Source organism: Nipponia nippon, unplaced genomic scaffold (genome assembly GCF_047370975.1).
Source record: "Nipponia nippon isolate SJK-2023a ecotype South Korea unplaced genomic scaffold, ASM4737097v1 scaffold_6, whole genome shotgun sequence".
Lineage (NCBI taxonomy): Eukaryota > Metazoa > Chordata > Aves > Pelecaniformes > Threskiornithidae > Nipponia > Nipponia nippon.
This window is the reverse complement of record NW_028262380.1, coordinates 9940001-9960519: the sequence shown is the minus strand read 5'-3', so window position 1 is coordinate 9960519 and position 20519 is coordinate 9940001. Positions and strand designations below refer to the sequence as shown.

At 43.4% G+C, this 20519-nt stretch overlaps 1 protein-coding gene across 3 annotated transcripts in view; it reads left to right on the top strand.

Moving 5' to 3' along the window:
• Positions 1–20519, top strand: part of MXD4 (MAX dimerization protein 4) — a 39894-nt gene that overhangs the window by 14745 nt on the left and 4630 nt on the right. For all 3 annotated transcript variants that reach the window (XM_087735878.1, XM_087735876.1, XM_087735877.1), the window contains exon 4: positions 17985–18099. In XM_087735878.1, coding sequence (XP_087592004.1) covers positions 17985–18099 — 115 coding nt within the window. The remainder of the gene's footprint in view (positions 1–17984; positions 18100–20519) is intronic.

The following is a 20519-nucleotide window of genomic DNA, read 5'->3' as shown; positions in this document are numbered from 1 at the left end:
CACTGGGTGTTGGGTGGGAGAGGGAGCATTTCTCCCTTGTTCAGGGCTCCCTAGTTTGTATTGCAGTGAGCTGAGACTGCTGTGGAGACGGCCTGGATCACCTGAGTGGGACAGCCCTGAATTTTTAGAAGTGCAAGACCAGGATGGGCAATACACGAGACATAGTGACTTGCAAAATCTCTTAGTAGAAGAAAACAAATCTTTCCTTCTTCCCAAATGAGCTTAATGTATGCATTGTTTACAGTGCTGATCAGGTGGAGACGGAAAGTGTTCCCGTCTGTGCAGAAGGCAATGCAGTCCTGAGTTTTGGGTAGTGCTTTGTGTGTTCTTTAAACCTAAAACCTTGCCAGAAAAAAGGTTGTTATAGTGCATCATCATGTGTATGAAGTAGATATCTGTATATAAATGCAGGTTTTGATGAAATATATATATATTTTTTTGATGGGAGCTTTATGATGTACAATATTAGCTGATAAAGTAAATAAAGTAGGTGCCTCTGGAGTTAAGTTCTAATAGATAGTCAGTTTTCTCATGATGGAAGAAGTGCAGGTGAGCTTGCCAGGAGCACAGTGACATTCATTGGTACATTAATTTCACCCACCAGGGTTACCTGGAGTTTAGAGTTTGTGTAAGCTGATAGAGTGGACGTCTTGAAATTCTGTCTTGCGGTTCTTCATGTTACTAAACTGCAGGGTTAATGAAAAGCATGTAATCGCCAGTTGCTGATAAACTTGTAAGTTTTGAAACAGAACTGAAAGGTCATTGAAATAACAGCACACCAAAACAATGCTTAATGTTTATTTTTATTGTGGGCTGCCTTTTCAAAATCGCAAATTACCATTGTGGTTAGTACTGGTATGCAGCATAAAGATATACCTGCACTGATCCATCATGTTGAATGGCTATGGTGCAGCCAGTAGCTGAGGAAATCCCCTAGCTGGCTGCTGGAGGTGAAGCACTTCCAGGGAAGGATCACCCAGCACGGGTCTTGCTGCTGTGCTTCCATCGTGAGTTCAACCCAGCCCGATTGCAGGCTGCTGCTGCTGGGTCCTGCTTGCTGCCGGCACAGGAGGGAGGGGAGAAGCTTGCTTCTTCAGCCAGTTCATTTTCCGGACCCAGCTCACTGTCACAGGCACACCCAAATGCCAGCACAGGGAGAGGGTGGGATCGCTTCTTTGAGTGACGGTATTAATTTATGGGACAGAATAGTACAGTTCACTTCTTTGTCAGTTTAATATTTCTCCTAAGCGTCCAGTTTTGGCTGCTGTTGCCTGGAGAGTGCTGCACTGGATGGGTCTTACTGACCTGGTACAGACCTCATTGTTATAATGGGTCTGTAAAAGCTGCTGCTATTTCTAGGACATGTCCAGATTATACATAAACCATCTAGATAATGTGGCTGCGGCATTAGTGATGGGAACCACCTCGTCTTACTAGCAGAACTTAACCTCCGTATTCTATCTGTTTCTTCTGGTTTTCTCATCAAGTAAGGAACTTTTTACACCATCTGGTTGGTGTGAGGTGGTGAATTGCAATAAACATACCTGTGTACTGCTTAAGCAAGGTAATGTCTTCAGAGTCTGACTTGCCTTTGTGAGAAGACAGCTGCCCCCTTCCCAGCTGTGAGTGCCTCTCTAAGGATGCCCGCTGTGGTGGGCAGGTGAACGGCGTTCCCTCAGCCAGCGCAAGGCTGAGTCTCAGCTCAAACCCCCTTTTACCTGTCGTTGAACCTCAGGTTTCCAACAGAGGGGTGAAGTATGTAGCGGTGTTTGTGTCTTAAATTGCTGTGATAAGTTTTCTTGTGGAGCTTGTTTAGCAAAATCTACAAAGAGCTGGACCCACAGACCTGAAAATTTAGTCCTATGCTTTTGTTGAAATGTCCCATGTTTCTGAGTGTGATAAATCCATGGAATTAAAGAAATTAGAAGGTTTAAAGCGTTGTGCTGAAATGCTATTCTTTCCTTACCTTTTCCCCACCTCTAGGCAGTCAGCAAATATCCGAACCTGTGGTTTGTCCTGTACTACATGCTGCAATAGCTACTATAAATGCCCGTGGACTCAACTGCTGTCTTTTCAGTACGCAGCAGCTCACCTGATTATGCACTCCCAACAGAAGTGTCTTCCCACCTGGACCGCTGGTTTGGAAAGGAGGGGTATATTAAGCAGATGAAGCCTGGAAGTTAATCTGCTCAGGAAGTTATATTCCAGGTGTCAGAGATGTACACATCTTCATGCTTTGGACAAAGCTTTTAATCGGCAGTGAAAAATGGACTAAAATACAGTCTTGACTAAATTGTGATGTCCTTTTTCCTGCTGAAGTCGGCTTTGAACTGTGGGGCCTAAGTGCAGTCTTGGGTCTGGGCTCCAGAAAGCCGTGTGCTTCCTGGCCAACCCAACAGCCAGAAGAAAGCAGATGGGCGAGAAACCAAGTGCATGCGTTTTTTCCACTCGAATTTGTTCATCCCCCTGTACAAACATAAGTCCATTGTGTGTCGGCCTCTAATGGACTATGTGAAAGGTGGTTTATGTTCTCAGCATCTGCTAATTGACCTGGCCAATTCTTATCTGCAGTGGTGGAAAGAGTGGACTGGTCTTGTACAAAACGGAGGTAGATAGGCCAGACTTCCAGGTACTTTCAGGACCGTACAGACAACAGCTAGGTGCTGATTCCCTGCAAACAGAGGAATAGATGCCTGGTGGTGACTGCTGTCTTGATTGGAGGAGAAAAAGATTTGTGGAATTAGGTATTTAAAAAAAAAAAAAAAAAGTTTTCCTTTTAAGCTTGCTTAGCTACATCTGGGCAAGTGAGCTGGAACTTGTTTTTTTTTTTTTTTTTAAATATATTTGGGCAGCTAATGGGCTTTAAAAAGCTGGCCTCCCAAACGAGTCGTCTTACGTAACGCAATGGGAATCCTTGGCTGAATCCCAACCAGTCAAGTCTGTGGAAAGCCACAGACGAAAACCGGGTATACAGATGTGGCACCTGCCATGGTTTGAAGAGGTGGTAAATGCACCTGAAAGCCAGCAGTGTGGCTCTGGCTGTTTAAGGCAAGGTTGGCTCTGCACTCAGGATTCACACCAAATCTGTAGGAGGCTGGATTATTTTCTCCCAAGTATGTCATGAGCACAAAATTTTGATCACCCAATGTCCCTGGTTGGAGTAGACACTAAGGGAGCAACCTAGGCTGGAAGAGGTGGCTGTATTCTGGGGGGTGCTTGTCCTGTCCCCTCCTCTCCCTGCCTCCATGCTGTATTGGCATCTCTAGCTCCTTTGCAGTGCTCCTTTCCATGGGCTGCTTACCCCGTTTGAGTATCGGATATATGGTCCCAAAGTCAAAATGTCTCTATATGGAACAGCATGTACTTTCCTGTTACAGCTCATGCTGCCTTCCCATCATGGTCTCTGTCGGTGGACCATGTGCTTAGATTTACTACACAGAGTTCTTTTGCAGGTTGATTAATTTTTAATCTATTGTTTTCCCCTCGGTACACATGGTGGTTTTGCATGTGGCAGTCTGTGGGCCCAATTCTGCGCCCTGCTCAGGGGATTTGGGTAGGAGCTGTGCATGCCTGCCTGCAAGCTGAACCCCTCATCACATCCAGGCAGCTACAGAGGGTGCAGTTCAGGTTCCAGAAGCTGTACTGAGCATGAACATTTAGCCAGCAGATCATACACATGAAAAAGCATAATGCTGTTCCTTCACAGTAGTTCAATTTGGGCCTTTTTTTAAAAAAAAAAAACCAACAAAACACCAAACAAAAACAAACAAAACCCCCCCCAAAACCCAAATAAAAACTCCATGCATGTGATCCAGTTAAAACTGACTTTTCTTGTCCTAAAGACCTGTGCAATTCACAAGAATGGATAAGATATTCCCCCCCCCCCCCCCCCCCCCCCGTTTTTGGAAGGAGAGGGTTGTTTGGGGACTTCAGGGAGTGCTGTGGTTTGAGGTGGAAACTGAAAGGCGTGCACTGCGCTATGTACGCATAGCGTGACAGGTCTTGTCAAAGGATGGCAAGTGGCTAATATTGTTGTTGAATTCTAGTTTATGTTACATAATTCTTTCTCTATACAAATTAGTGTAACTGATTGTGTAGTGCCTGGAGATGGGTGTAGCTGACACAGAAGAGGTGTGCTCTAGGATGTATGGACATGAGGTCATTGGTTGCAATGCCTCTAACTTGAAAACTAGTAACTAGTTACAGGCTACATGCCCTCCATTAAGAAAGCCTATATTAAGTCCTGCCTTATAGAAAGAAAGCAGAAGATTCAGGGAACAGTCAAAGACCACATCTGAATGGGGTAAAACGTCTCTAAAAGGTTGGAGAACTACTTGTGAGTCCTCTCCTCCCCACTGCTGCCTTGGGATTAATGCCTAACAAATGTATATCTGCTTTTCTTTCATTGATGTTTCAATTTAGGTAACTAAATAAAGATAGAAGGTGCTAAATAAGGGGCCTGCCTCCCATGTAATTGCTGCCAGAACTCAGCAGCTCCTATTGAAGTTGGGAGTACTGTCAGTGTTTGCAAATACCGGCTGCACAGACACTGTGTGTCTTACATACCACATTAGCTGGTATTTACAAAACATGAAGGTAGCAAACCCTGTAATTCCCCCAAGAAAGCTGACTTAATCCAGATTGGTAAGTGCTGTTGTGTTGACTGCTGAAATGAGCAGCATGGGTGGAACAAATAATTTCTGTTAGGGAAATTTGGGAGCTTGTTGTGTGTGTTTGGCTAGAAGCAGTTATTGGCTTTAGGTGCTAACAGGTATTTGAAACAGACTGTCAGGTGTCTTGGTTCCCACTGCCCGACTTTACATACTCACACGGGAAGTGGTTCCAAACTTCTGGCTCTTCCTTCCATTGCCAGATAACCCCAGGACACTGCGCTTAAGGAACCTGGGCTGAGTTTTGTGGGGAAGGAAGAAGAAGGAGGAAAGGGGGAAGAGTTCTGAAAAGCTGTTCCATACCTTATCATCCCAAAATTTTCAGATTTTGCTCGACTGCACCCTGTCTGGCACAGAGACAACCAGCTTTGTACTGTTCAATGGAAAGCGAAATAGGACGGAAATTAAATTATAAACAAGGCACTATCTATGCTGTGGCAAGCTAAATCTAAACTTTGAGGCAGGACTGTCAGATATCTGCAACTCTCCACTGTCCCGTGATGCCAGATTTTGTCACTGTTTGGGGGGGAAATATTACATAAGTGTTGCTCAGCTTTTAATTCGTACGAAAGTAAGAGCACCCACTGTAGCCTTGGAAGAGACCATTTTTAATTACAGTCAGTGCATTTAATCCTTCCCCTAAATTTGTTTTTATATACACCTCACTCTGTCTTTTCTATCCACATCTAATTACAAGGTTTCAATGACGGAGTTGGAGACATACAGCAAGACATTTGGGGACATGTATCCTAAATTACTTCAGCGTGATTTCTTTTCTTCTTTTCCTTTGGTGTTTTCACCTGGGGTCTGAACCAGCCTTCGGTTGGCTGGAAGAGGCACCTTGCTGTTGCTCCAGGGCACCCCAACTGTCTCGTTGGAGGACATCTCAAATACCATGAGATCAATACATCAAATGCTGTAAAAGACAGCAACATCCACCACCTCCTTTCCCCCAAAAGCCAACTAACTTCATTTGTGTGTGCTCAAGCTGCCACCATTAGTTACTGCCTCTAAGACGGCCACGAAGCTTTGGTAGGTACAGGTGCTGAGGAAGTATTAGCAAAAGCAAAAATGGAAGTAAGACATAGCACTGAACATCCCTTTCTAATACTTCATTTCCCAGTCAGAGCTTAAAACTTCCTACCTCTGAGAACAAGAAAGTGATTGTTTAGGTGCTGGAGATCTAGTTGCCTTAACTCTGATTAGGTTTTAAAACGGCGGTGTGAATTGCTGTTGTTTCTTTTGGTGCCTCATGCACGTGGGAACGTGGAGTCCCTACAGCATTTGTCAGGCTAGTTAAATTGGATGCTTGGTATGTACTTGGTGTTTGGATATAGAGGTACAATAGACAATAAAACCACAGTCACAGGTATCAGTATCGCAGATGTTAATGCCTCACACTCTTCATTTAACTTGATACGGAAAAAGGCTGCTTAATTCCGGCTGTCTGCCATCCCAAGGCCTTGTGCTCAGTGTGTGATGGCAATGTATGTTTTTCATTTAGCTAAAATAATTCAGCTTGACTTGCCTCTCCTTTAATTTGGCATCATACAATGGTGTAAAAAAAAATAATCTTGAACACATTTCTCCCCTCATTTTACATATGTATAAAATAACTGGGTCTATAGGGAGGTTTAAAATTAGGCAGAAGCAGCTCGCTAGGCCTCGTACTGTGCTCTCCTCACTTAGTGCTGGGCTACAGCTCAACTTCTCTGGGCTTCTCTAAGCATTGTAGTCACACCCCCCCTTTTTTTTTTTTTAAGATCCTTCCTGTTGGCAACTGTCCTGAGACACGATGTTCTTGCTTAGCATTTTGATGTGGGGAAACAGTCTGATAATTAAAGCCGGTTTCAAACCATGAGCTGATTTGTAAGCAGTGACTTGCTCTGGGGTGTTGTCAGTTGACGAACGTGTAGCCGGTGTGCACAGAGCCACTCTGCGCCTTGTGCCCTAAGTGCCACGTGCGAGGGACATACACGTTCCCCAGCGCCGCTTGTGCGGGAGACTGACTGCATCCTCCCCAACCACCTTCTGGTGAATGGTTAATTTTTGGAAAACTATAGTTACCATCCTGTTCCCCTCTGTGTGTAAGCCCAGTGCAAACCCATTGTTGTTATGCAGCTTTTCCTTGTTTAAATAAATGCAGTTCTCTTCGACCTATGCTCAGCAGTCCTCAATAAATTACTTCCAAGAGTACCGTGAAAGGTGGCAGCTGAAAACACACCTATTGCAGAACTGTAGACTGATGTTGTGGGTTAGGATTTGCTGTGCAAATCTGCTTTGCAGTGTTCCACCACCAGTGAGGACCAAAGCATTACCGCATGCGTGTAAATGGTGGCGAGTCCTAATCCACTCTCGGGCTTTCAGTGGGGAGTGTGTGTAAGTACGTGTGTACCTCCGTGTGACTTCAAGTGGGAATTACAACTGCTTGATACCGGAATGGCATGATCTTGCAATGGCATGTTCCTTACCTAATTGGGTCTGTCACTGTTCTGAGGTAACAGACAAACTTAAAATCTTTAGTCTCCCTGCAGAGTAATCTAAGAAACTCGAGTGCCAGTAAGACAGATGGGTTTCAGAGGTCTAATTTAGGAGGACTACGAAATTGCAATGTGTGCATTTTAATGTGCGAAACAAATGGGTGGAAGGCTGGATGAATGAAGTATTAAATAAGTTTATTAAAAGCATCGCTGATTATTTTTTTGTGGACTCTGTTTTCAAGTGTGTGCATCGCTCGCGTGTTTTCCCACAAGGCACTGTTGTTCATCTGCCTGTATTAGGTAGGTACTGTGTGATGCTGAGCTCGTGATACAAGAAGATACCTCTCTTGCTACTGTTTAAAAGTGTTTGAGAGGTAAATGTTAGAAGATAATCAGTAGATAACAGGGCTAAAAATGGATGACACCTGAAACAGAAATATCTTTTCTATAGGTGTAATAATTGTTCATATTTGTCTAACACTGACTTTGAAGGTTTAAAATATAGAAAGCTCTTCTTTATAGATGAGCAAGACCTGAAGGCTACAATGCTAAAATATAGGTTGGAATCTCCTTTTTTTTTTTTTTTTGCAGAGGAAAAGAAATCCATACAAGGGCAAAAACTTACTGCAGGGGATTTCTGCTGTTTCCATAATGTTTGATTTCTGTTGCCTCACATTCTTGCAAGGTCAGAGATTTTATTGCCTCTGGTCAAAGGATGGAGAATCCTGTACGCGTAAATTTGAGATGGTCCCCATCCAGGAACGACAAATGATATCCAGCTGCCATTACATTTGCTTGTGATGCTTTTGGGAATCCCTGTATAGTTCATAAATTCCTATTGACATTTTTCCAAGAAGCACATCTCAAATTTCTTCGTGTTGCTGTTACTTATCTCCAAGACCTGAGACGACAAAGGGCTGTTAAACCTTTCATGGCTGCTCTTCCGATAAGAGCAGCTTAAGACAGCGGGAGGGCTGAAGCCTGGGGAAAGCTGTGAGGACAAGCCTGGCTGCAGGGAGGAGCCTGGAAAAAAACGAGGAGAGGAGATGAGGGTGGTCAGATGTGGGTCCTGCAGCTGTTAATACTGCGGAGCCCGAGGCTACGGTTCCCCAGCAGTTAAAACCCATACCAGTCAGAGCTGCTGGTGTTCCACCGGCCCCGGCGTCCTTGCTGACATGGTCCTGCCCGTGCGCTGCCTTGCACAAGTGCTCCTCTGAACGCCCACCACGAGCCCGTGAAGGAAAAGGACTGGTTGGAAACCAACCACTGTAATTTGGCTTTGTTGCCTTGCTGGGTTGGTCTGCAGGCCGTTCAGGCACGTGGCCAGGCGTGCGGCGGGGTGGCAGCAGAGCGGGGATGCCTGTGTCACACCTCGCACACCTCCGACAGCCCGTGCTCGCTCTCTGCGGCAGGAGGAGAACTTGAGTGGGAGAAGGTGGAGGAACAATACGGCAACAGGCACTAGCTGTGTCACAGGGCTTTTATTTCTTCTGTTGGCCAAAGTCAAGCATGGCTCTGGGACCCTCATCAGTCTGTCTGTCTGCTGCTGCTGTCAGGCAGGTACCTTCCTGGAGGGACAGCCTGTGGGTGGTCTGCCCAGCCACCAGCTGCTGAGGCTCTGGTCAGGCGTCTCACACTGGCGTTGTCCAGGTTGCTCTCCGGAGTCATTCCAGCCCAAAGCGAGCCTCGGGAGTTGCTGTCACTTGCCCATCTTAGCTACTGCCCCTGGCTTAGGGTAGCACATGGGCCACCACAGCTCACCCTCCGGTGGGAACCAGAGCGCAAGGAGCATCAAAGTTGGCTTGTAGGCATTTTGAGAGATGAAGAAACGTTGATGTAGCCCAGTGCTCGTAATTTAGGACAGGCGTTGCACTCAGCAGGGAGCTACTAGAGGGATGGGGAAAGGAGGGAGAGGGGACAAGGGCAATGTGGGCAGCAAGGTCTGCCAGGCACCCCCTCTCTTGGGAGTCAGCAGCTTCCCTCTCGCAGACCAGCCAGCGTTCACCTGCATTCACCTGCCGGGCTTGCATCCCTGCTAGCTTTCTGCACACTGCTGCCAAGGGGCTTAGCTGTCCAAAAATGCATACATTTGTGGCACTGCAGATACTTCCCTTAACTTATGTTTGCTGAAAGATGTAGGAATAAGTTCTCGTTTCATGCATATGTTCTAAAATGTGAGCAAGCCGCAACTTCTGGAAGGTAAAAAGGCAAAGTTAAAGTGTGGAGTCTTGGCTCAGCAAGTGGGCTGAAGTGGCACCAAGTGAAAGTAAATAAAATGCACTGTGAATGCTGCAGTGTGCATTTATATATAGTGAAATAGAGAACTTAAATATTTTTCAGAGTGATAAAATGCACAAAACATTGAAATGGTAAGCTGTGTAGCAAGCAGCAGAGGTTTTCTTCTGTCTTCCTAAGCGCTAGGAACAGCATCAGACATTTCTGAGCAATATTCACATGAAAACCTGCAGATGACTAAGTTCATAGCAGCACTGACTCTTTGAAAGCTAGTGATGGTAAGATAGGCTTGCAGCCATTGCCTTCGTAGGCAGTTGATGTCTTGTGTTTGGATACTTCAGAGGTACCCCACGACCATCAGCCACCTGGCTGCTAAAGCTATCTGGCTGGTTTCACTTTAGGAAAACAGATGCACAAAAATATTCAGCACATCAAAAATGCATATAGGAGGATGAAACTCCTAGTTAATACTAAAGTAAATAAAGCAGGCAGTTTCACTGATTGTAGGGCTGTTGCATTTAATTCACTAACAATCACTGCAATTAGGCATTTGCAGCTTTTTTTGCCTGTTAGTTCCCACAGTGCCTTCCTGGGCTTTGCTGCTGAATTTAGTTGTAGAGACCTCTATGAGGTGTTAGACACGGGCAAAAAATGCTATATGGAACAAATTTTGGATGAATCTTCACCTGCAGCACAAGCTTCAGGATTTTGTTCTTCATATGGAAAAAAAAAATGGCATCTATTGCAGAACACTGGTGTTTGGCTTATCTTTTCTTGGATAATAAAAAGCCAAGAGGTTTGCTGTAAGGGCGCTACTGAATTTTCTGGTTTGACTCTGAGGCACTCAGCTGTGAGCAAGCATTTCACACATCTCGTAGCAATTGGCACACTGGGTGCCTTGCTATGGTACAGTGCTTTAATACTAAGAGGTTTTCTTTCCTTTTCACTAAAGCAAATTTGTTGTGTAGTTGAAATAGATTGTGCAGCTTGTGTATGAGTAGAGGCTCTTCTGGGAAAAAAAAAAAGGCGTTTGAGGTGTCCTTTGTAGAGTAGAAAGTATTGAAAGTGTTTCTGACTGAAATAATTATGGAAGAGACAGGATTTTGTACTTCGGTGGAGGGTTCTTATCTTCCACTGTATTTAATACTTTATGGAAGGTTCTGTCTGGACTATTAATAAATAGGTTTCTTTAGAACCAATTTTATATGATTGAATTTCTATGATTTCTTAAGATGGACATTGTATATAATCTCTTCAGATGCCTTTGTAAACAAATGTGGTTTAATTAGTACAGTATCATCTTTGCTAGCTTATAAAAAGTATTGTAGAGCTGTAAATATATCATTCCTGACACTTACTTTAAGAAAAGTGTTAGCTTACGGAGGAATGAGGCAAGTATGCTTGAGTACTAACATCTACTAAGCAGAGTGGGGTATATAATTATGTGTTTACGTGCATTATATGTATAGCCATGATATCCAGGAATATACAAAATAATATGAACACATTTAATTTTCAGTACTATCAAAGCCATTTGCAGGAAAGTTCTGTCATCGCTCGAGAGTGTGACTGTGCACAAAATAAAAAGAGCAGAAGCCCTTCAGAGATCCTGACTTGCTGTGTCAAGCTCTAGTAAGAAAGGGTTGATGTTGGAGTCAGAAGGCAGGCAGAGTTCCTCTCTCTGATTTTTACCTTGGTGGCCAGTGAATCCTGAAGTTGCAATGGGGAAGTTTTTACTGCTGGCCTGCATTTCTTAAAAACTTTGAAATAATGATAAGTTTATGAATAATGATGCTGTCTGTCTTCATCCTGACCAGTGGATGTCACAAAGGATCCTGAGCTTCTGTGTTTGCCAATTCTATCTAAAACTTGAGTGCTCCCCGTACGCAGGTATTTGCATTTCATAAATAAAACTGTGAAGAGTCTTCCTGTAAAACCATAAGCATCTTAAAATTGCAGTTAGCTCACTTCTGTATTTTATGCTGAATTTCACGTCTGGTAGCGCGTTAAAATCACCTTTCTTTAGGGAGAAAACACAACCGTTAGTTCACCACAGGGGTCTCTGACCCAGAGTTGTGGGCTCAGCCCAGGCCACTTTGGTTCACAATGTACCTGGAGAACATTTGACTCCAGAAGCGAATTTTTGGTCCAGAGATTTTTCTCTGACTTTACCCTATGTATGTTATTAAGCCAGATTACATAGTCATTATGCAACAATGAAAAATCTAGTAACTGCTCTATATTTAAACCTTTGTGTATTAACTTCATTGCACAGCATCAGGACCAGGATAGGTTTGAATGTGGAAAAAAATGTGAAACATGAGAGAAGGAATCTGAAATGCTTCGGTAACTCTGTCCAGTTTGTAATACGTCTTCTTCTAGATTCATTTGAAATAGGTTTATATTCTTTGAAGTGGGGGTTTTGTTTGTATTAAATTTGTATTGAATTTGCCTTGCGATAGGGTCTGAGGCCATCTGGTTTTTGGACTGAAATGGTTAATGTACAGAAATGACAAACTTTTAATTTTTGCATCTATTTCAAATATATCTGTTGTTCTCACTAGTGCGGCTTGTAATGATTGCATTTTCAATGTCATTTGAGTGTTTGATCTATAGCGTCCTTTTCTTTTCAGAACATCACCAAGCAAGTATATTTAGCAATTGATTCGAGAGTATGTCAGCCTCCTGTCCACACAGCTAGTTTAGTAGACTAAATTTGGGACATCTGAAATACAGACACATGTTCAGCCACGCAAGCATGTTTAGCATTAAAGCCTCTTGCAGAAAGCACCGTTAGGGCCTGCTTGTGAGGCAGGCATTGTCTCACGCCCATGCGTGCTTTGGTGATGCACTATGGTGTGGCAGGTACGTTGGGCTGTGGGTGTTGAAGCAACACCATCCTGTCTAACCCAGCCAACTTCTGCTGGAGCCAGCATGAAGGGAAATTCAGAGCATGCAGTATGGGAATACGGACATGTAGTGGCTTTTTGTCCACTTCCTAGCCTTCCAGATCAGCCCATCAGCTGGAGATGCTGCAGTTCTAAGATGCCTCCCAGTATGGCCAAGACAGCTCCATGTCTTGACTGGGCAATCTGTTAGTAGGAGTGAGTGGGTGTGGACCAGAGCTGTTCTGGGACTTCCCACAGGATGACAAACTTTGCTGGCAGAGTTGCTCCTTCCCTTTTACAGCCAGCTTGAAAATGAGTATATGCAAGAGTCATTCTTCTAATTTGGGCGGGCTGTGGACTGAGACCTTGAAGATGGGCAAGGTGAACACTGTCATGAATTTGACTTTTCTCTAGCGAGTTGCCCACTCTTGCCCATGACTGCTGAGAAACAGATGAGCATGGCCCTTTTGACCCTTTCTACAAGTGGTCTCTGGCAGTCAGCAGTGCAATGTCAAAAGCAGGATCTGTTGTTTCGAGGAAATGCCTACCCCATGCTACCTACCTTAAACACGTGGAAGGCTGTCAGCAGCTTTGTCTCCATGGTTGCCCAGCCAAGGCGGCGGGATCGACAAGCATGCCTTTCACTGTCATGCTGTAAACTCTTATGAGTGTCCGTGGCCATTTAATTTTGCTGAGGCCTGGCTAAGGCATGCCCTGCTGAGGACTAAGCAGCTTGTTTTGGACATGCACTTGCTGAAGGAAGGCTTTGCCTTTCCAGCTGGCTTTGTGCAGATCAGTAGCTTCAACGGTGAATGCTGTTCCCTCCCACAAATAACGCCTATAGATTTATACTTGTATAGTTTAGGAAACACACCTTTGCTGCTATCGAAAACCTGTGCAACTATTGCCTGAACAGCTGTCTGCTCTCTGACTAGCTGCAGGCCGTTTCTAGCTGCTGTGCTGGACCTAAAAAAGCCCTGGAGAGCCTTTGTGGAAAGACTGCAGGTGGATCGGGTCACTCCACAAACCTGCCAGCACTGTATTGATCAGACTGGCACAAGTTTCAGTGGCACAATTGGGGGGGGGGGGGGTTTGCTGTTACGTGAATGGGAGCAATCTTGTGAGTCAAATGCTATGGCTTTGCAAGCAATTTGTGATTTAAATGCTTATAGAAATGTTGATTGGAGGGACCTCTGAATGGCAATGGCTTTGTCTGGGTACCTCTTGAAAAACCTCCAAGGACGGCACTTTGACAGCCTTTCTGCCAACCTATTCTGATGGTGCACCACTGCCCTAGTGAAAAATTAGTTTCCTAATGTCCGTCCTGAACCTCCCAATTCACAGTCATTGCCTCTTGTTATATTATTTGGCCCTACTTGGAAGTATTCTGTTCCCATTGCAACCACCCATCAAGTAGTTGTAGGAATTTCTTGGAATTGTTGCAGTTACCTTGGAATGAAGATTATCCAGTGTGAACAATAGGCTCTTTTGTTTCCTTTTTTTTTTTCCCTCCCCTCTGCATCTTAGTACTCCATTTCTTGGTGTGCAAAATGGATTTGCATCTGAGTTTTCATACATATGGGGAAGCTTATTGACCATTATCTAACAGGCTCATTTAGCACAAGTTTGAAATTGGTTAGAGTCAAAGATCTTAATTTACTTTTGCATGGCAGCCTTTTTTGGAGAAGTGGTGAACTGTAGCTTCTCTGGCCAGCATTGCTCCCACCTTTTTGTAGCTGAGCACTGGAGCAAACTGGAGTCTCTGAGGACTAGAGTCAGTGAGTGGTCTTCAGATGAACTTCGGGTGGATGTCCTCTTACTACAAGGAAATTCCTAACAACACTGTGTTGCTGCTTTGTCCCTCCAAGTTGTGGGGCTCCAGGGTTCATTTTGTTGCCGGTTCTAAAATACCTGCCAGTATTGCGCTTCACAGCTTTCATGGATTCAAAACCAGTTGAAGGGAATTCCAGCTGGTACCTGTTGTGTTAGTTGTCAACAAGTTACATTCTCCGTTCTGTGAACGTGATGAACCGCCCGACTGCTCCTGGATGTGGCCACTGCTGTGGAACGCTGACCGAGTCTGCGGGGTTAGTAATTCATTTTTATTAAGCGTTAAAAGAGCTATAATGCAGATTTATAGGACCATGCTGTGAACTCACTTATGGGGAAACACTGAAGTCCTGAACATCTGAAACCCCTTTATCTTCTGGCAGAAAGGAACATGTGGTAAATCAGAGACAGGTCACCCATGTGCTGCTCTCCATGCGTGGGGCTGTACCCAAAACGGAGAGCTGCAGGTTTGAGGATTCAGATTTTCGATGGCTTTTTTTAGATCCTTACCTTCCCTGATTAATTTGGTGGCAGTGACGAGGGGGATATTTCAGTGCATCCGCATGAGGTGAGAAAATTGCCCGCTTCTGTCGGCAGCGGCGTCCTGGCCTGGCACCAAGCTTCGTGTGGGCGAAGGTGTAACAGTCGGGTTTCAAAGCTGGAGCAGGGCATCATTACCAAACTTCAACCACATTTCATGCACAGAGGTCGTTACCCCGTTGCTCTGAGACCAGGCTGCTTTTTTTACTTATTTTCTAGGTGGAATTTAAGGCATGAGCTGCAAAACACAAAGCAGCTCCGGCTGCGATTACTTCTGTGAGTGCCTTTCCCTCCTCCGGCGGTCACAGTCAGCCGAGGAAAAGCGAAAGCTGTCAGGTCCCTGCAGAAAAAGAGAGAAATTAGTGCTGGCAGAGTCTGTACGCGACAACTTATCTGCTGTGAAGTTTGAGTCCCCTGTTCCTGCTGGTGTGATCTGTTAACATAACATGCCTGAAATGTTTTCTTACATTCTTACAGTTTTTTCTAAGATGTGCAAAATGAAAAACGTGGGGGTATTTACTCCAGTACCACAGGAATTATGATGGGCTGGTTTTCTTTTTTCTGTGTTCGCAATCTATGCCATCGATTATGCTGTTGTGTTATAATATATGAATTAACCACATAAGCATGCATGCATTTATGTAAAGATCTACGTAAAGCATACGCTTTAACGTTTTTAACGGATTCATAGGTGCTAAGTAATTAAATGAAAGAAAATCTCCCTTTAAAAAAAAAAGTGAAGTTAGAGTAGGTCTTTTACTAAGTGTGTTTAATACATTTAGTGCTATCAATTGTTAGTGCTGAGACTGCCTTAAAGCATTTTTTTTAATAATTAGCTCTTTTTAATTCTTCTCATTGGTCAGTTAAAACACTTTTCTTAGCTTCAGTCCCGTGTTCTTCATGGCACTTCTGTAAAGTCCTGCTTTAGCTGGTTGGCAGATAACATAAAAGAATTTGTGCTTTAAAAAGACACACAGCCGTGCCCTCTGGATCTTGGTAAGGTTTCTGTTAACTCCCCAGCTGATGGTAAGGAAGTGCACTAAATCCTTATTTTCTCCCTGTGGTAAGCAGATTTTCTTCAGACAGTAATAGAGGCAGATAAGTTGAGTACGTAGTCTGGTTTCATTAACGTTTTCCAGGATTAATATTAAGTAGATCTCAGATCAACAGCTCTGTATACTCCTTATCAGACTTTTAATTACTGCAAGTATATTGATCGTTCCATTTCAATGTATTTAACTCTCTGTTTACTACTTGGATACTATTCTTGTCCTCTTCCTTGCCACATCCTCCTTTATCTTCAGTCGCCACTTTCTTGTCAGCTGTCTAAATACAGTTGCATCCAAGTGGTGCTGAGTGATGCAGATGATTGCGTGTGCCTTTAGAGACCATTTAAAAAGCAAGAAGATTAATTGAATTTAGTCCCTGGAACAAGTTTTTTTTATTTAAAACACAAAAACAACCAGGTAGTTTTTAGAGGTTACAGACACAGAAATAAAAATTTACCTGATTAGGATTTTCTGTATAAATACCAGTAGTCCCTAATTCTGGTATTTCACTATTTTAAAGATCGATGTCCCAGTTTCAGTTAGCAGCCACAGGGCGCTTTGCGATCTGATGGGGCTATTTTTGTGAATACTTACCCAGTCTTTGTTGCTGTTGTTTAAATAAAAGGATTTAGACGGTTAGGTTTGGAGCCTTATATTTAAACAAAAAATCTGTCATCAGTTTTCTCTTGAGAATCACATTTTCACCAATATTCCTTTTTCCCTAAGTGGCTTGAAGAAAGAATTAATGGTTTTCTAGAAATGCTCTTTGATTTCCTACCTAATACATTGCTGATTTATAGGCAGCCAGGACTAAGTGTGTGAGTGTGTAGTCATTACAGTACCGTATTTTAATTAGATTTTGTTTTGCTTTGGGTTTTTTCCCCATTAATTCTCAGGTTGTTTTCACATTACACTAATCATTCTAATTACACATGTGTAATTTGTCATTTGGTGCATATTAAACTCTCTTCAGCTGCATTTCAAACACTGATGCTGAATTTTTGTTCTGAACTGATTGTTCAAAAGGAAGTTTGTTCTTGACCAGAAGTGTTAAATTTCCTGCAAAGTTTGTCTCCTTCATGCAGCATCGAGCAGATTTGAAAAAGATGATTATTCATCTCAGACTTGCGACCCGCTTCACTTATTACTACTGCTTTGTGTGGGATGTCGGCATGCTCCAGGTCATGGCTTTGTTCAATCTGTAACAGCCTGGCAGAAAGGAAAATATTAGAGATGTTCTTCATGTAAGCGCTTCCGCATCTATTTCTATCTCGTCACAAAACTGAAAGGTGATTTCATATGGATTCCTGTTGAAGAATTGTGCATTAAAGCCAGGAGGGATTTTCTTTTGGATTTAACTGTAGAAACACACTCACACACTGTTGTTGGTTTGCGACTGCCTTGTTTTGGGTAGTTGAAGCAACTGTTTCATGGACTGTTTCATGGTATTGCCAGCTTCTTTCTCAAAGACAGACAAAATGTTTGGAAACCGAGTATCTGTCGAAATACCACTTTGTTTATCCTCTCTTTACTGAAGGATTTAATGTCATTAGTACAGGAGAGGGAGCTGAGAGCAGCAGTAGTGATACTTGCAAAGGAATAATGGAGAAAGCAGGACCCAATGTGGCTGGAACTGTTTTCTCTTGTGTGCTTATAATAAAGGTTGTGCTGGCTGCACAGTGAGAGGAGGAACGTCTCCTTCTCGGGGAGACTGGGTCAGTAGATGGGAGGAGAAGGGGGATCGGGATCTCCTTGTTACAATATATTGATAAACCATGGCTGGAAGCACCTCGGAGCTGCGCAGAGCTGCGTGGGTGCCCTTGCCGTGTGTAGCAGGAGCGTGTCTATCACATCAGGCCGGGCTAATGGGGGAGAGGGGAATCGGGTCTGCAGCCTCCGTGCTCCCTCCCACAGCTCCATTTCTGCCTGCAAAAACGACTGGGTTGGAGCGAAGTCCCAGTTTTTCTTCCTTACCCAGCCACGAATTCAGTCTGCAGCCTTGCCTGGATTTCTCAGATCTCTGAACATACTCCCCCTTCATTAAGATGGGACTAACCAGACTGAGCAAACTGCTTTGAAATATAGGTATGAAACTGCTCTCTGAATGTGCCAAACAGCATTACTGCATTTCAAGTGACCTTTCGGTCTGAAACTTTGCCAAAGGGAGGGGAAAGGAAGCCACCGTTGAATCGAGTTCTGCACACAGATCCTGCAAGCAGATGGTGTTTGCATATAGGATATGCTGTTCGGGTGCAACTTTACTACAACGCTCTTCGTTTTTAATAATTTCAGGCGGGCTAAACTCCGGCTATATTTGGAACAGCTAAAACAGCTTGTGCCTCTCGGGCCGGACAGCACCAGACACACCACTCTAAGTCTGTTGAAAAGAGCTAAGATGCATATCAAGGTAAACATTCATCCATATTTTTATTTCTTTTAAAGCAGGCTCTTCCAGAATGTGTATTCATAGAGAGGAGACTAATTTTCACACAAAATCCATACGCATATGTCCAATCTTCTGGATATATTGGCCTTTATTAGTTGCAAGGATTTCAGTCACAGTATCAAGGTTTTGTGTTTTGCAATTTACCCTGCAGTCTCAGATACGTGAAAAAAATGGTGATTTTGTGATTTCTGCTTAGTGACTAATGCTTTGCCTTGTATTTTAAAATAGAATATATATATATATCAAGGCTGTTCTTTGATTTATTTTTTCAGGACTGAGCAAAGTAGCATTGTACTTCACTGATTCCACTGTAAAAAGCCAGATCTAGTCATGATCGAAAAAACTAATGGAGTCAAAGGGATTATAGCTACTAGTAAGCCTCATCCCCATCCCACACCTTGGTGACCAGATCCTGGAGCATTTGACAATCATTTAAAAGAAACCAAAAATGAAATGCAATCTCCTGTTAGTTGCCGCTCCCCTTGCATGTTTCTTGTGTGTAACAAGTTTAAAACAAAAACGAAAACAAAATCTCACCTGTGACCCAGCAGCAGTGCAGGTTATACATTTCAACACTTAATTAAAAGGGAACTATTCCTCAGGCCTCCTCTCTCCAAAGACACCTTCACTCCCATTTTCACTACCGTAGTTTTCAGGAGAATAGGGTTATATGCAGAAATAAGACAAACAGGTATTCAAATGTGAAAGTTAAAGAACAGGTTTCTGCTGCTGTGTCCAGGGCTGTAATTATTCATCCAGCATTTTTTCAATGTTATAGGGAAACAGGTCAAGAAAAGTGTCAGGAGAGGTTGAACACTGCCAGCAATCTTGGAATATTCTGGAGAACAGCCTGCTGCTGTACAGCATTAAGATTCACTGCAGTTGCAGAACTGGGTGTAATTCATATGAAGTATTAAAGAAGAATTTAAGCAAAACCCTTCTTGTGAACGAGTTTACTGAGCTACTTCTTCAGCTCTTGTAAGCACATTTACTCCAGCTGGGCAACCCCTGTTTTTACCATTTGAGATTTTGGCCTCTTGTTTATAATTCAGGCTAACATGCGTGAAAGGCACTGCGTGTGGTTTTTGTCTTGGGCTGCCCCCCTATCATGGGCTTATGCATGCAAAGTGAAAAACTGTTTTTACAAGTGGCAAGTGTGAGAGATTAGCCATGTAGTTACCATTTCAGCTGCTGATAAAAAAAGCTAGGAACAGATTCTTTCCAAGTCCATCGTGCGCAGTACCAAGTACTCCTTTTCTGAAAACTGAAACTGAAGTTGTAGCTTTCTTTTTAAGATTTTAACTGAACCTACCCTAACCGGGTTGCCCCTTAATTGCTCCCTTTGTCAGGCCATCCTGCCTCCCCGCTGCGCTGCCAGAGCATGCCAACGCCTGTCTGCCATTTCTAATGCAGTCGTTAGTTTTGAACTTTCCACACGCACATCCCCATATATTGAAACTTGCCCTGAAAGACTGGACGGGTTTAAGTCTCCTGGATATGAATCACTGAGTTCATTCCTAAAATAGTTGTTAGAGTTCGGGACTGCAGCCAGGAAAAGACAGGAAAAGGAAATCTGATCAATTGGGCACATGTGGTTCGTTGTGTACATGGATGTACCAACCCCTTTTCTTATTATAACATTGTGTATCCGCGTATGATGCCCATCTACGTAGCGTATTGCCTGGGAGGGAGTTTAACACGAGGCCGCAGGAGTTAGATTTCATTCAGCCGGGAAACTGTCCAGTTCAATAGTGTTAATTATTTTTTCAAAGATAAATACTTTTGCTTTCAGGCTTGCATTGGAACAGCAAAACGTCTGAAATCATTTTGCTTGTGGTTTGCTGTGCACTGTCCCACCCCGCTCTCCTCAGAAAACCAGGCGTAGGTTCATTCAGACGGTGGGGAGGAATTGTCAGCAGCTGTATTCCCTCCCTGCACATCTCCTAAATCTCAGGGGTTGTGTAAACACAGCTCACAGAGAAATGTGGTCTTTCTTATAAGTGCTTTTACTGCTACCACCTGTAATTTACGTCATCAGTTAGATATTTTTTTTTTTTTTAAATACTATAAGGTGTTTTGGTTCATGTGTCCTTCCCGCTATTGATCCCATCATACTCATTACACCTTCTTCCCTAATTATATAGTCACTTTTTAAAAATTGCTATCAGTGATTTGAAAGATGGTTCAGTTGAAATCTTAAAAGATCCTATTTCTGTTATTGCATTTGGACCAACAGTGCAGCACATTTTACCAGTTGTGAAGTATTCTTTTTATTTCCAAAATTAATACCTTCTTTTATTCAAGCAGGGGGGAGATTTTAGGTAGATGTGTGGAAGGATCCTCTCACAGGCTGTTCGCTGAGAGTTTTGGATTAATACCCC